The sequence below is a fragment of the Thrips palmi genome, unplaced genomic scaffold (assembly GCF_012932325.1).
Source record: "Thrips palmi isolate BJ-2018 unplaced genomic scaffold, TpBJ-2018v1 HiC_scaffold_3, whole genome shotgun sequence".
Classification (NCBI taxonomy): domain Eukaryota; kingdom Metazoa; phylum Arthropoda; class Insecta; order Thysanoptera; family Thripidae; genus Thrips; species Thrips palmi.
Genome location: NW_023144630.1, coordinates 4,104,576 through 4,120,406, shown reverse-complemented (window position 1 = coordinate 4,120,406; position 15,831 = coordinate 4,104,576). Strand labels below are relative to the sequence as shown.

Below are 15,831 nucleotides of genomic sequence, written 5' to 3'. Positions count from 1 at the left end.
CCTGCTGGCGGAAAGGGGTGGAGAAGCTGATGAAACGCTCATGAATAAGGAAGACCACTAAAGGAGCAGCCTTGCGACAAAGAGTGGCGGCAAAAAAGGGCAAACTCAGAGAGGGAGAGAGAGGGAGAGAGCCGTGAAAAACGGGCTAATTTTCGTTGTTGATTTTATTCCTCACAGTGTGACTTTATAACCAAGAAGAGTGCAGCGGTAACTCCCGGGGCGGAGCGCGCGCCACTGCAAAAAACGACTTTCTTTTTTCAAGTGTCTCTTCTGCGGATGTTAATGGTCGAGCTTCTCGAGGGATCCTCGGCGTAGCTCCACCCCCCTCAAGGCAACGAGTCGAGGGTTCCCCGGGGTCAACTTCCATCGCGCTGCGCGCATATTCCACCTGCAGTGCGGTGCCAGATGGCCAGACGCGAGGAACATGTGGGCCTAGTGTCACCACGCAATCTGAGCGGCGCACAGACGGGCAGGCAGACAGACAGACAGACAGACAGACAGACAGACAGACAGACAGACAGACAGACAGACAGACAGACAGACAGACAGACAGACAGACAGACAGACAGACAGACGGTCGGACAGGCGGACGGACGGAGAAGAAACTGATACGTCGATGGCGACACCCACGCCCACGACGGCCAGGCCGGGCCCATGTTGACAAGCGATATACACCCCGCTACCTGCGTCAAGGGCAGAGGCCGGGGTAAATGAGAAAGGGGAGGGGGGGGGTACACGTCGCCAGCAGGCTGCCTGGGGGAGAATGTGGCGGGGAGAATTGGGTGGGCGGCGGCGGGGCAAGGCTGCTGGTTAGTTGCTGCCATGAAGGTGAACCCCCCCCCCTTCCCCCAACCACATGCATACGCATTACCCATATACATACATACAGGCTACGTACAGTACTAACTCACACGTACTCCTTCATCACCCCCGCCCCCTCCCTCTCTTTGCATGTGTGTGTGTGCTTCTTTTTGTGCCCGCATCTCCGCGGCGGTGGCCCATTCAGCAACCGTCACCGCCGTTCAGCGGTCTTTCTTGTCAAGCGGCGCGGAGCCCCGGGACGAGAGGGGACGCGTCCCGGGGGCCGAACTAGCAAGCATGTCGCCGACTAGGGGACGGAGGAGTGGAGGCCGAAATCCCCGACGCGTTTTGAGCTCCAGCGTCGCTAAATGGGACTTAACCGGACGTGTGACCCCACCAATGGATTGCTCTCCGAACGAGGAATCCATTGGTGGGGTCACACGTTCAGTTAGAGCCCATTTAGCGACTCGGGAGCTCAAGACGCGTCTAGAGTTTCGGCCGCCTGCGCCGGTGCTCTGGCCCACTGCGCGGGCGAGAGCCCCCGAGGCGATGCAGTCCCGCTGGACACCAGTGTACCGCGCGTTGCCTACCCCGCGCCCCGCGGGCTGAGGCTGCAGGCCGCACCACGTCGAGGCTATGCGCGGCTGACGTACACGCCACTGCAAAGGGGCGGGGCGGGGCGCGCAAACGGCCATTCACAAGCAACACGCCCCACTCGGAATCTCGACGCGATACACTGTCAAAAAGCAGACGGACTCGTGCGTCAAGCACGGTTGCGCCACTGTCACCATTGAAACGTTTCCACTGAAAATAAGACCAGTGACTTGAGGGAAGAATCGTAGGAGGGCCACTGGCAGTGTCCACTTCGTGCCCAGGCTTCTTTCTTTTCCTTTCGGTCGCTGTAAAATTGGTCCAACTTTGCTGGGCGCTGCACCAACAAACGAACCTAAACGGCATGCCGCCGCAATTTGCTCCTCTTTTTTTTCGTCCATCAACGTTTCCTTCTTTTGCTCTTATTTTTCTTTTTTTTCTTTTTTTTCGTCGCGAATTGTCAATTATTCAGCGGCCCAGTCAACACCGCTGCGCATCGACAAGGCCGTAACCAAATAAAACTGCAAAGTCCGGACGCGCGGCACACTGGGAAAAGGTGGCCCGGTCGAGAATAATGAGAGTGTCTAAAAAGCGCCAAATTTCTTTTCAAAAAAAGGACGTGTTATTTTTTTTTAAATTTTGAAAGAGAAAGAGAGAAGAAAGTTGAAAATGAGTACGATAGCAGCCCTCTAGTTGAGCAACCCGAACCCGGCTGACCCGAACCCGGCGTGCGAAGAGAAACACCCGGCCAAGCCGCGCCAAGCCGCGCCAAGGCGGAGGGAGGGGGAAACACGATCTACGGAAACGCCCTACCCGGCACACTGCCAGAGATCTCGTCGCTCTGTCTCTCTCGCACCCCTGCTGGACGTTTTCGTTTTCGCGTTTTCGTTTTCGCGTTGTTTTTGTTTTCGCGCTGTTTTCGTTTTCGCGCGTTTTCGTTTTCGTTTTATCCCGTGCGTGCGACAGAGACAGAGCGACCGCTGTTCGGAATCAGCCTGCTGACGTGCAGACAGCTCCATCCCGCAACACGTGCGTGCCTGGCGGGTTTGCCTACGTCGCCATTGACAGGGGCCTTCCCTCCCCTCACTTTCCGTCGGCTGCGCAGCACGGAGCAGCAGCCTGTAGTGTCCTGACGAATGCCGCATTCGTTCTACTCGAGTCAAGTTGAAGGGAGCGGGAGCGGGAGAGAGAGAGAGAGAGAGAGAGAGAGAGAGAGAAGAAGGGGGAGGGGGCGCCTTATCAACGTGCCCCGCCTCTCGCTTTCCCTCATTTTCCCTTTCACTTTCCCGCTTTCTCCATTATCTTCTTTTCGCGCGGCGTTCCTCCACCGTAATATCATCGCACACAATTACAGTCCCACAGTTAAAAAAAATAAATCTTTTGGAAAATCCAGAAAAAGTGCAGTCTGGAGCTCCTTTGGAAATTCCTAGAGCCCTTGCCGGTCAACTGTTTGTCCCCGAAGGTAAGCAGTTATTTTGTTTGAAAAAACAACAACAAAAACAACTAGATGCGTAATACGGTTAGAAAGGTGGGAGGCACATTTATGTGGGCAAAGTGATTAATTCTCCCCGTGCGTCAATTTGTTAAGGGTCCTCTTGGGAGCGGGGGACAACTGAGGGGGGAGGGGGGGGGGGTCGTCATTCCAGCCGCCATCAGGTCCATTTTAATCAGATAACCGACGCGGTTATGATTTCATTTATTTTATTTTTATTCCCCGCCTTTGGAGGGAGGAAGGCTTGCCAGCCGTTCGTTGGCGGCGGCGATAAGGAGACCTGCCCAAGTATTCCGGACTCTCATTCATTTTTTTTTATTGTTTCTTTTCGAGTATTTTTTTCTAAAGCCATGCTGCAGCAGGCACAAAAAAAAACAAATCACTTACAAATAAAAAAAACCTTACGTCAAATTGTTTGTATCTTAATTGATTTTTTTTAGTAATATGATTAATGTTTTTTTGGGGGGGCTGGTTTTTTTTGCGACACCGGCGTCAAAAAACGCAACCGCCACAAACGGAAGCCTAATTTTTAACGGTGTGCTGCCGGCTTCGTCCTCCACACGGCCATCCCCAGAGTGTCGCCCTATCTCCCTTTCACTCCTCCGTTTCCGTCTCTCCCCCTCCCCTCCCCCTCCCCCTCCCCTCCGCCGCTAAGCCGAGCGGGCACGATATCACGCGAACGTCAACATTCCGCCTCAGCTCAGGCTGATGGCAAAATGGATTTGCGCTTGTCAGCGTCTAACGCGTGGCCGTGGCGTGGCCCTGGCGTGGCCGTGGCGTAGCGGCCCAGTTTTTGGTCCGTTTTTTACTTGGCTGGCTGGTATTTGAACCGGAGAACGAAACACTGGCAGACGTTTGCCCGGAGGCCCGGATCGGGGTGGCCGGCCCGGCCGGGCGCACACACAGACCGACCGCCCGGGCTATTCCGCACAAAACAGGAAAACTTGTTAAATTTTCTCATCTAAGTTGAGCTTTCCTGCGCGTGTTCGGTCCCGCCGAAGCGCGCCGAAGCTACTCTTTCAAAACTTGATTACGAAACGAAAGGGGAGCCATCTGACAGTAGCCACCATCCGAGGGGAGGGGGAAGGGGGCGCCGGAGCCAAATTCCCCCCAAAGTTGGAAACGGGATTGGAAGCTAGGCTGCCCCACGCACCGCCCGACCGCTCTTCAACTACATTGAATATCAGCCGCAATGGACTTCCTTAAAAAGGCCCCTCGCCGACAGCGGGGAGTGCGAGTGAGAGAGAGGGGGGGGACATCTGACATTTCAAGAGCGCCTTGCCACGCGGCCTGGATGCACTTCGCCAGCCGTCGCGACGCGCGCCGCCCGAATATAGAGACCGCCCTTCTGATGGATGAATCGCCCTTTTTATAAAAACACAAAAAAAAATATGAAAAGCACGATGAATGGTGCCTCGTCCTCGGATTTTTACATTGAGATGCATGCGGCGTGTCACCGAGTCAAAATGCAACCTAGAAAGGGACCGCTCCATCCAGCCGAGGGTGAGAACTGGAGGCAAGTTTTGCTTCGCACACAGACAGGCGCGCGCGCGCGCACACACACACACACACACACACACACACACACACACACACACACACACACACACAGTGTGAGTATCGGCACCAATACTACGTCAGTGCGGCCCCCGAAATAAAAGCCACCTGAAAGCGACGCGGCCCAAAGGATTCCTGCTCGAATGGTCTGAGAGTCCCTCTGCCCCTGTTCCTCGTTCCTTGGCACGGCCCACAGTGGGCCAGAGGACCGTTGTGGCGGCCAAATCGCCAGACGCGTTTAGAGCTCCAGAGTCCCAAAACAGGTCTCGAATCGATCGTGTGACCCCACCAATGGACTGCTCTCCGGACGAGGAATCCATTGGTGGGGTCACACGTTCGGTTCGAGTCTCGTGTAGCGACTCTGGAGCTCATAACCCGTCTGGGATTTTGGCCGCCTCCACCGGTCTTCTGGCCCACTGTGCTGCCGCGGCAGGGCCGTGGCAGGGCCTTGGCAGAGGCAGCTTCGATACTCGATTACCCGATGACTCGATACACAGCCCCAGCCTCAGCCACGCTGGCGCCAAAATGAACCTGACACAGACGATCCCGTATTGAGACCACTACACCGCTCTAAAAAAACCATATAATTATTTGACCGCATGGATTTAGAGCGTAGCTCTTTTATGAAATCAAAATTGTCCCGTAAGAATTGCCTTAAGTCAAAAAGATCCCCATCTATAAAGGCCTCCTCTGGTTCCGAGACTGAACGAAAAAAGCATGAGTAACTGACAACGGTCTGTTCTATTTTATTTCATACTTTTATCAATTTTTTTCTGCGAAAAAGATATTGGAAAGTTGACAACTGCAAGAGGAGAAATTCCCCAAAACGTGGTGGGGCACTGGCAGCCGATGGCAGCCGCCCCCGATGATTCTTTGCCGGCCTCACTCGCCTGGACTGGCGTTCGTTCGTTGGTTCGCTACGTGTCTCAAAGTTTCTCCTCTGCGCAGATTCCTCCCTCTTTGAAATCATCGCTCTTGATTAATAAAGTTTGAAGCCATGGAGGGAGAGCATGGACACGCAGCGACACGGCATCGACACCCAGCGCCCTGCCGTGCATCCCGTCTTTCGACCGCGCTACTTTTCAAGAGGAAAGAAAACGGCCTCCGTGTGTTGTTGTCCCCTCCCACTGCTGGGAAAGCACCCCCGAACGACACAAAATTTGGAAACAAAAGACGCCTGGGCACAAGTCGTTGTAACTCTCTTTTTTTGCAGATTTCTGTGATTGGCGGTGGCTGGGGCGAAGAGCGAACAGTTCCACCAGCAAGCTGAAGGGGGGGGGGGGCACCCATCTGGTGTCGAGCACACTAATTTCGGCGGGGAAACCGGGCAACTCGGTTTCCGGCCTGGTGTACGGTGTACCTCACTTACGGAAAATGACCTTCGAGGCGGGCTGGTGGGCTGGTGGGCTGGCGGCGTGCACGTGCCCCCGGGCTCCGCGCCGCACGTTTAAGGCATTCATTTTCATATCCCTGCCCTATAATTTGAGCCTCCTGTTTTCGTCAGCAGACGCCATTCTTGCCTCCCCTTACTGGCGCCTTTTCCGCACAGAACTCCGCCTCTTCCACACTCCATTATTTTTTTTTATTTTTTTGTTTTCGTTGCTCGACCCGTTTCCCGTCCGTGCTTCCGGGGGTCCGCGCCACAGTCTCACTAACAACACTCCGGTCGCGCTGCCCCGCTGTGCTGCCCCACTGTGCTGCCCGGTCGGTGCACATGCACGGACCGTGCGCGCCTTGTTATTCTCCCCCCCCCCCTCCATTCGAATTCCCAGCCTTCCCTGTGTCAATGCTTCTGCATCGTGACACCAGTCGGCATGTCCCCCTCCCCCTTTTGCCTTCTACTAACCCCCGCGCTGCTGCCTTCGGACTTAAAGGGCGGGCCCCACCACTGGGGGCAGGGGAGGAAGGGGGGAGAGGGGGTAAAAAGGGTTAAGTGGAAAGTAGGGGGGGCAAGTTGGCTCGAGGTAGGCGGGGATTGGCCGAGCGCTCCGGGCGCAATACGTCCGTGCGAAAAGACGCGCCCTCGCCCCGTCTCTCTCACCCCCACAGAGCGAGTCGAGCAGAGACGCGTTTTGAGCTCCAGAGTCGCTGAACAGGACTCGAAGCGAGCTTGTGACCCCACCAATGGGTTCCTCGTTCGCAGAGCAATCCATTGGTGGGGTCACACGTTCGGTTCGAGTCCCATTCAGCGACTCTGGAGCTCAAAACGCGTCTTGGCCGCCTCCACCGGTCTTCTGGCCCACTGTGGTGCAGTGCAGCTCCTCCCTGCTTCACGGCCGTCGCTTTGATTGCGGGCGCTCAATAAGGCGCGGGGAAGGACAGCCAGTCTTCTGGCGTCGCTGCAGCAACTTGGCCCAAAGTTTGGGGGAGGGGCGGGCCTGGGCGGGCCTGGGCGGGCTGACAGGGGCATAGACAGGCAAACAGACTGACAGGGAACTGTTTAAAGCCCAGGTGCTGAGAATGACGGTCGCTTTGGGCTGTTTGCCTGCAGGCCTGCCTTGGCGCCAGCGGCCAGCTTGGCCGCCGGGTCCCTGGGCCAGCAGGCCACAGGGCCAGCTAGGGCAGCTGGGCCAAGCTAGGGCCTGCCAGGGCCATTGCTAGGGCCAGCTAGGGCTGCTAGGGCCAGCTAGGGCCACTAGTGGTCCGTAGGGCCTGCTTTGGCCTGCTAGTGCCAGCTAGGGCCAGCAGGGCCTGCCAGGGACACCAGAGGGCCAGCTAGGGCCAGCTAGGGCCAGCTAGGGCCAGCTAGGGCCAGCTAGGGCCAGCTAGGGCCAGCTAGGGCCAGCTAGGGCCAGCTAGGGCCTGCCAGGGCCAGCTAGGGCCAGCTAGGGCCAGCTAGGGCCAGCTAGGGCCTGCCAGGGCCTGCCAGGGCCAGCTAGGGCCAGCTAGGGCGAGCTAGGGCCAGCTCAGGGGGTGGAATTGATTTTAGGGGTCGGGGTGCAAGTGAGTGGGGTGAACGCGATTCCCGCCACCTGGCGCCGGGAAGCAAGGGAAGACGGCTGCGGCCCTGCGGCGCGCTGTCCGGCAAACAAGAAGTCGGATTGGCGCTGCTCGCCCCGCACAGTGGACTTGCCAGAAGGCCGGTGCCCTGGCCCTCGCTGGCTGCGCTGCCCGGTCCGGGTCCCAGGCAGCCGTGCAAGGGGCGTGCTCAGTGCTCGCTGAGAGGGGGGAGGGGGGCTTCACCTCGATTGCCGGCGTGGATTTCATCGCAGCGACTCCGTCAAAACCTCCGCCGTCGCCACTCCGGACTGCATTGTCCGTGCAGTCCCCTCCCCAGCCGCCGCGGGGGAGGGGGAGTTTATCACGCCCTTGTTTAGGAGGAAACTGGAAAACTGGAGCGGAGAGGCGCCCTTTCGGCGGACCTGGCCCCGCCTGGCCCTTAGGGCGGCAGGACTACACCGTGACTACACTGGCTGCACAATGGGTCGAGTTGCTGCCGGCCGGCCGGGCGGGGCGCGCTTCGCCAGGCACCGTCCGACCCAGCGGATGCCGTGCCCCACCGGGGAGATAGCGGCCCCAAGGCTCCAAGACGGAAGCTCCCTTTTCGGCTCGTTTCGGAAACAAGGTTTAGTTTGCCTGCCGTCGCCGGAAATGCAGCCCTTGTCGTTTGGACGCGTTGTGCCTGTCCCGGAGCATACAGTGGGCCAGAAGACCGGTGGAGGCAGCCAAAACGCGATGGGACTCGAACCGAACGTGTGACCCCAGCAATGGATTCCTCGTTCGGAGAGCAATCCATTGGTGGGGTCACACGTTCGGTTCGAGTGCCATTTAGCGACTCTGGAGCTCAAAACGCGTCTGGAATTTTGGCCGCCTCCACCGGTCTTCTGGCAAATCCACCGCGCAGGGGCTGCCTACGGCTGCCTAGCTCATTCCGGGCCACCGCGGCCCTTCGGCCTGCCCTTCCGAGGCCCCTGCCCGTCCTGCGGGAGTCTGCTACGTCTAGATTGGACTCTGCTGTAAACGTGGCGGACCTGCATCGTGGTCAGTTGCTCCATTGTGCCTCAGCCCTCCTCGTTTGATCATCTCGACCCGAGGGATGAGCTGGCCGGAATTAATCCTCCCCCTCCCCCGCCGGCCCTCTCATCTCCACATCAACCCCACGAATCTCTGGAAGTATTCCAATTAACAAGTGCTCTAGTGGGCATTATGTGGGTGAGGGGAAAGGGTGGGGGTGCATCGGTTGTCCTCCCCTTCCCCCGTCACAAGTGGAGTAAATAAAAAAGGGAGCAATAACCGTGGCGGGCCTTAATTTGATTTGAAACGGTGGACAGGCGGCGCCGCGACACAGCGGCAGGTGATTGGATTGGACTTCAAAGGACGCAGCAACGCGACAGCAGCGCGACAGCAACGCGTTGTCGGCGGGCCCTTCAGGCTTTGGCCCTTCAGGCTTTGGCCCTTCAGGCTTTGGGCCTTTAGGGCCTCACGGCCTCTGGCTGCCTCTGCTGCCCTTCGGCGCCGCTTTCGGCACGGCTTTTCAATCGCTTTCGATGGCGATTTTGAGGGTCTGTCCAGGGGCTGTCTCAGGTCTTTCTACGGGCTGTTCAAGGGCGCGGCGGCGCACTGTGGGCCAGGAGAGCCCACTGTGTGGCTCTTCGAGCCCATGGACAACCGGCTATGACGACAACGTACCTGTTAGCCGTCCCGAACAAGTCCTTCCGAAACGACGACCGGTCTTAATCCAAAAGGCGCACCTGCGGATAAAAGTCACTTTCAATGTCTGCGGGCAGTGCGTCGCGGTGTGTCGTCGGTTGCCCGCCTGCCGCGGCGCTCGCGCCCTCTCGGCAGAGGCAGAACACTCTTCCCGCCAAAACTCATTTTCTTCCCGCCAAAACCCACGCCTGCTCTGCCTGCCCCTGGCGTTGGCGCGGCGGCGCGGCGCTCAGGTTCGGTAATCCAGCGACACATGTCCCTCGCTCTCTCTCTCTCGCACTCACAGAGCGTCCCGTGAGGGTGTGAGAGAGACGGCACCGACGGCACGGGGATTGGCGTAATAAGAGGTCGTTAAGTGCGACGCGGGGTGGCGCGCTAATTCTGCGAATATTAACCGGAAGTTCGGCGGTCTCCGGAAACAGCCGAACCGGATTGGGGATTCGGGTCCGAAAAGCCGAACGGGGCGCTGTCGGCCCCGACGGGTCGGCGAGCAAGGGTCATTCATTAATGGGGCAGAATGAGGCGCGGCTCGGGGGAGTGACGCTGCGTGACGCGGCGTGACGCGGCGCCTTTTCAAGCCTCTGTCTTCCTTTCGGCTGATGGAGAGGGCGTGGGAGTCGATTAGCCGTTCGGCCGATCCCGGGTTCAAGTACCGGCTGCAGCAAACGATAATTCCTCTTTCTGTCTTTTTTCGCCCTGCCTTTTTTATCTCTGTTTCACAGCTTCGCGTCGCGTAATCCGCTCCGTTTCTCTTTTTTTTTACGGACCGGACTTCGGGCTCCTTCGCAGAAAGCTTCCTGAGCGCGGGTCTCGGATCCTGCAGGATTCTTCCTCCCTGTGGCCGCCGGGAAGGAGATTCTGGGCCGTGCAATGCACGCTCGCATTGAAGCACAGCCCCGAGAGTCGTTTCGGTCGCTCTGTCTCTCTCGCACCAGCACGGGACGCCGCATGAGTGCGAGAGAGACAGAGCCATGAAAACGATTGTAGGAATCAGTCTGCCGAGTGCACATCTCGTGCTCGGACCTAGGCAACCCCCGGCCGCCTCCGCAGTGGGGCAACCCTTCTTACTGCCTCGAACAGGACTCTCTAAAAACCTCACAGACTGATACGTACGGTCAAAACGCAGAAAATTTTACGTTTCGAATTATTATTTTGATCATTTGTAAGCTTGCGAAGGAAATACATCGTGAAGCAATTTTTCTATTTCATAAGGTTTCCACCAAAGACAACACATCCTACCAGTTTCATGAATAAAAATAAATTACCAACTGAGATTTTTTTTTTCGCCTCAATTATCCAATCAAGGTGCAATTTAAAACTTGAGAAACTTGGGGTCGCGAGGGAATGGGGGAAGTGCGTGGACTTACCGGGGCGCTCCGCAGCGCTCGGCTCGGTCCGCAGCGCCGCGCCTCGCGGGGGGTGACGGGGTGACCGGGCCGCTACGCCGCTACACTGGCGGGGCCCCCGGCGGGCGGCAGGGCGCGAGGGAGTGCGGTCGCTTCGAGTGCTACGCTACGCAGGGCGGCGGGCGGCGCTCGTGGCGGCGGCGCCAGACACACCTGCTCGGGTCGGGGGTTCGCGTCTCACTGGCGGCGCCGCGGCGCAGCCAGCACGGCCAGCACAGCGCTAAGGCAGAAGGCAGTCGCGGTGACCGCGGCGCGGAACGACCCCGGGCCTGCGTCGAGTCTGCGGGCCCCGCCTGGGCCCCGCCTGGGCCCCCCGCGGGGCGGCCGGAGCGGCGCATCGGGAGGGGGAGGGGGAGGGCAGGCAAGGGGAGGCCCCACCACCACCCCCGCGGGGTGCCACCACAGGCCTCCGTGCGGGGGTGGAGGGCCAACAGAGCGCCCCGCGCCGCGCCGCGCCCCGCCCTCCCCACCTCAGCTGTTGCATGCCGACGCCCCCGCAACCCGACGCGCCCCGCGGCTGTCAAAGCAACACTGTCCACCATCGGCACCTGGACCACCTGGACCGCCTGGACCGCCCCCGCCGGGCCGCGAACCGTCTCGGAAGCTCGGTGTTCAAAATTGGTCCTTCGCCATTGACTCTTGTTGTTTCATTTCCAATCGCATACATATTTGCCTTTGTGAGACGCTGGCTGAGATCGAACCATTTGATTTGATGCACAACTTCATTTTATTCTACTGGCTATATTTACAGAATATGAACAGTACGTCATCCTCTACGAGAGGTCTGCGTTGGACATTTAGCATGTAGCTTACTTATAAATTAAAAAAATTCTAGGTAATTGCATGTTTAACAGCATTTTTTTCTTAATAAAAATTTTGTTACTACAAAACACCAAAGATATGAGCACCTATACAAATCTACACCAAGAAAATTATTTAAATTTAATTACAGTACAGCCAAATAAGTGCTATCCAAGTAGCTGCAAATACAGGTCATAAAACTAACCATAAGTTAAAAGATCTACAACAATGTCATTATTATTATTATTATTTACAAACCTCAGGCACCACAATAAAATTCATTTGGAAGGTGCTGATGAGTTTCTTTTTCTAATAAGCTCACAGAATAAACGTGCCAATTAAATAGCAAATGCATTTCCCAGAGGACTCTTTTAGAGTCTGTATCAGCCCTTCAGTTTAACTATTAAAAGGGATTTTAAATATAATGACTGATCACAGAATAGTTGCTCAATTAGTAACACCTAAAGATTAGATTTTGAAGATGAAGCAGAAGACATGCAAGCCTTCAGCAAGTGACACAATTAAAAGACTAGTTCTTTTCAAAAATACCACCAAAAAATGGGAAAGAGAAATAAGAAAAACACAAACCAATTAAATTCAATCTTAGAACAAAAAAATCATGGGAATGGTCACAAATTAAATACATTGTGCTTTGCAATTAATCCAATCAATTAAAGCCATGAGAAATGAAGCAAAGAGGTCTTGTTGTCAAACAATAATTCATAATGACTGTCCCAGCATAAATACACAGACACAATAGGTAACTTGTGAATACAACAAGGGAGCACATGATTGTACAGTTGTGTGTTCCATGCTGATTGCCTACACAAATGATAAGCCTAGGGAACTGAAAATATTTCATCAATTGACTGATCATCATGCATTTCAGAATTGCCCATGGACGTTTCACTCTCAAGAAACTCTCGTAACTCCGCTTCTAAGTCTCGAACTGATGTTCCAGAACTGGTGGGATTGGAGGCCTGAACTGTTGAAGCTTGAACGCCTGCAAATTGAAGAAAGTGTAAGGAGAGAGCTGTGCCTTCAGGAAATAAGACAACTTGAGTTTGAACCTCCTTCATATTTACCTGTCTGAATATGGTCACCGGAAGTTGAAGAGCTGACGCCTTCACTATCAGGCGTTACCTGCACACCCATAGCCTTTCGAACAGCTGTTACAGGAACAATTGCAGCAGGAGGAACTCTCTTTGCCAAATCAGTGAGATTTTCTGTTATCTTCTCAGCTAAAACAAAAGAGTAACGAGAAATTTTAAATTTTCAAAGTGAAAACCGAACTGGAAGGCAAGCATGAAAAATTTAGTGAGATTTTACCTAAGGATACTTCTGTTATGGATGGCTGCAACACTTGTGACAAGTGCTGGGGTGGTGCAGTGCTCAAGCGGTCACTTTGAACTTGTTGCAAGTTCTCCAGGAGACCACCAGTGTGGTTTAGCTGAGCTTGAGCCTGCTGCTGCTCCTCTACCTCTTTCCTCAGCACCTCTGCAATAGAAACATCAATCACATTATATAAGGCTGCATCTGTCAATTACATGTCTCAAAGCAAAAAAAGGATAAGAATGAGTTACATACCAACTCCCTCCAAAAAACTTGTGTCAATACCAAGATCACCAAGACTTCGTAAGGAATCCAAATTCATAGCCTGAACTGGTATAGTAACTGGAGGAGTAGGGGTGGACTGGGACTTTGAATTTGGACATTGGATTGGTACAGTGGGAGAAGTTGCCAGGGCAGTCGTACTTTCTTGACTTCTAGCACTGTCTAGGATAACTCGCATTCGTTCCTCCTCTTCTCTCATTTTACGTCTATCCTCAAGATTCTTTTTTGTTCTTCTGTGTTCACCATGTGTTAAAATGTCCAAAAGATTATCTACCATTGTAATAGTATAGTCATTGTCCTTTGCAAAATCCAGTATGCTGAAAAAGAAGCAAACAAAAGCATGTTAGAGACCCCACCTCAATCATGGATCATTGGATCCAATCCTTTCAGTTAAAAAGGATGCATACCTCTCAGCATACTGAACAGCAGCGTCATCACCATACGTTTGATACACAAGATCTGACTCATCTTTACTTAAATTAGCAAAAGTAGAGTCATGTGATGGTGCGTAAGACCCAAAAGCACCATAGTAAAGCGGTTTAACTGTAAAGAAAATGATCAGTAATTATAAATCAAGAAAACCAAACACATTCAGAACAATTAATTTCATGCAGCATAGGTACACACGAATATTGGTCACTTGATTGAGCACTAACCTGTTTTGGCCAAATTCCGTTTGTCTTCTCTGAAACCTTGAAGCTGCCCTGTACCATTGGTCAACTTCCCAGTGACAGCTCCAAGTAAAACTGCTTTCTCTTTCTTCTCTACATCAATTCCATCTCCAGGTACTAATATATTAAGAGATGTGGTACCATCCTTACGCTGACGTAAAAATCCCATCTAAGTATTGAAAAAAATATTTATATGAAAGTCCGATTTCCATAAAAACAATGGGTGGCTTGACACTTGGTAAAAAACTTACGGTTGTCTTTGGCTTCCTGGCTGCAAGCTTTGCTGCAGCAGCTTGTCTTGCTCTTTGAGCTTGTTCAAGAATCTCTTCAGGAGCAAGGTCATCAGGAATAGCCTCAAACTTGTTACTGTAATCAGGAAAATTCAATAGAAACAATTTGTACTTTGTGGTAACCAATTAAACATTTCCAAATTTTAAGTTCATCATTGATCAAAATGATTGTCCCCTGCTCAACATGATTGACTCAACAGAGAAGCCATTAAGAAAATGTTAGCAATAATCCCAAGCAGTTAACTTAAGTTTTAACTTTAGTTTAACGTTTGAGAACTGCTGTTCAGTTTCTAAATGGCAATAGTCATCCATGCTGAACTGGGCCTCATACTGTAGGCCAAAATAAGGACCCCAGCATTTTACACAAAGAATGCAGAGGGAATACAACGGCCAAAAGACTTTGAAACCATTTAACAAAACAAAACAGGCTCTTACAGGATGGGTTTCTGCTCCTTCTTCTTAATATCAATGTCCATACTTTCTTCACCAAGCGAGGCACCCTCCATTCCCATATCTGAATTGGTTGCCAAAGGGCTGCCAGGAGAAACAAGCTCTGAAGCAGCAAGTCCTTCACCAACATCAAAGCCCAAAGCTTCTCGCCCGATATCAACCATGTAAGTTAAGACAGACCGCAAAGGTCTCAGCTTATCTGGGCTCATCATTTTGACACCAGTGTGGAGCAACTTCTTAGCAGCTTTGTAATATATTGTGTGGGGCTGATTGTAAACCATTGCATTATTGCACAACAATTTAAAGTCATCCTGCAAGAAAGAAATTTGTGTTTAAAAAAAATGGCAACAAGCCAAAAATTTATCAACTATGACCTCTGACTTACAGTGAATTGGGACAGGGATGAATAGACTCCATTATCAATTCTTTGCTTCATTGTGCTGAAATCCATTGGTATTGAAATAATGGATGAATAGCCTGGGGCGATGTGATCAGTCACCGGCCAAGCAAATAGTTGTTTTGGATCCTTTTTCTCTAAAGCTTTCAGCAAGTACTCCAAGAGTCTTTGCAGAGCAGACCGTTCTTGTCTTTGTCTCAAAACGCATGATCGTGGCTCACGAATGGCAGCTGAAATCATGAGGGACAGGAAACAAATCAAAAAATGTGTCTACACAACATAGTTTTAAGTATAACAATACTAACCGTCAACTTCTCTTGCCACAGCAATCATCTGTTCATCAATCACCTGAGAACCATCTAATCCAGCACGCTTTGCAGGAGGTTCAGACAAACTCTCTTCACCCATACTAACATCATCTTGGCTTGACTCTTCACGACGTTTCCGTTTTTCCTAAACACATAAACCAGCCATTGATCTAAATGAAAACACTTTCTAGGAGTGAGAAACGAATTTTGATTACGCAGTTCCCATGCCTACCTTGTGATGATGTTTGTGCTTTTTCTCATGTTTATCACGATCCTTCTCCTTCTTTTTCTTTTTCTTTTTAGCTTTTTTGTGAGAGCGATCAGATAAAGCATTCACTGAATTTAAAATGTCGTCCCGAACACTTGTCAAATGAGAGGAAGATGCAGCAGACATTCTACTTGTTTCTTCATCCACCATAGGCCCCAGTGAGTCACATGAATTGTCTGGTGTGGAATTGCTCATCTTCAAAATGAGCCGCAGACCCGGTGGCTTGTCACCACCAGTTTGTGATTTGTCTGTAAACAGGCAGAAGACACTGTAGACATCCTCTGACAGCTAGTGATCCAGTAACAGAGATCTGGGAACCATTAAGTTGTAGGCTACAGTTAACATATACATTGGAAACATTTCTAGCAAATGTAGCGGTAAATGTTTGGCATATTATTGAGAGAAAACTTAATTCTACCATAAATTTGAAGGTTATAGTGACATTTCAGTACCTTCATGTCTGTCTCTCTTTTCCGACTTGTGCTTTTTGTGCTTTTTCAAACTCATCTTAACAGCTATGCACCAAAATAAAACC

General features: G+C 52.7%; 1 protein-coding gene across 1 annotated transcript; it reads right to left on the bottom strand.

Moving 5' to 3' along the window:
• Positions 1 to 11,200: 11,200 nt before the first annotated feature.
• On the bottom strand, positions 11,201 to 15,831 carry LOC117648268 (bromodomain-containing protein 7; the record flags this gene model as incomplete). The annotated part of the gene is given in 12 exon segments (XM_034390689.1): positions 11,201 to 12,301; positions 12,384 to 12,539; positions 12,628 to 12,795; positions 12,886 to 13,229; positions 13,320 to 13,455; positions 13,569 to 13,752; positions 13,835 to 13,949; positions 14,309 to 14,634; positions 14,709 to 14,950; positions 15,026 to 15,173; positions 15,261 to 15,544; positions 15,749 to 15,831. Coding segments are annotated over 12 exon segments (2,322 nt in total). The 3' UTR covers positions 11,201 to 12,137.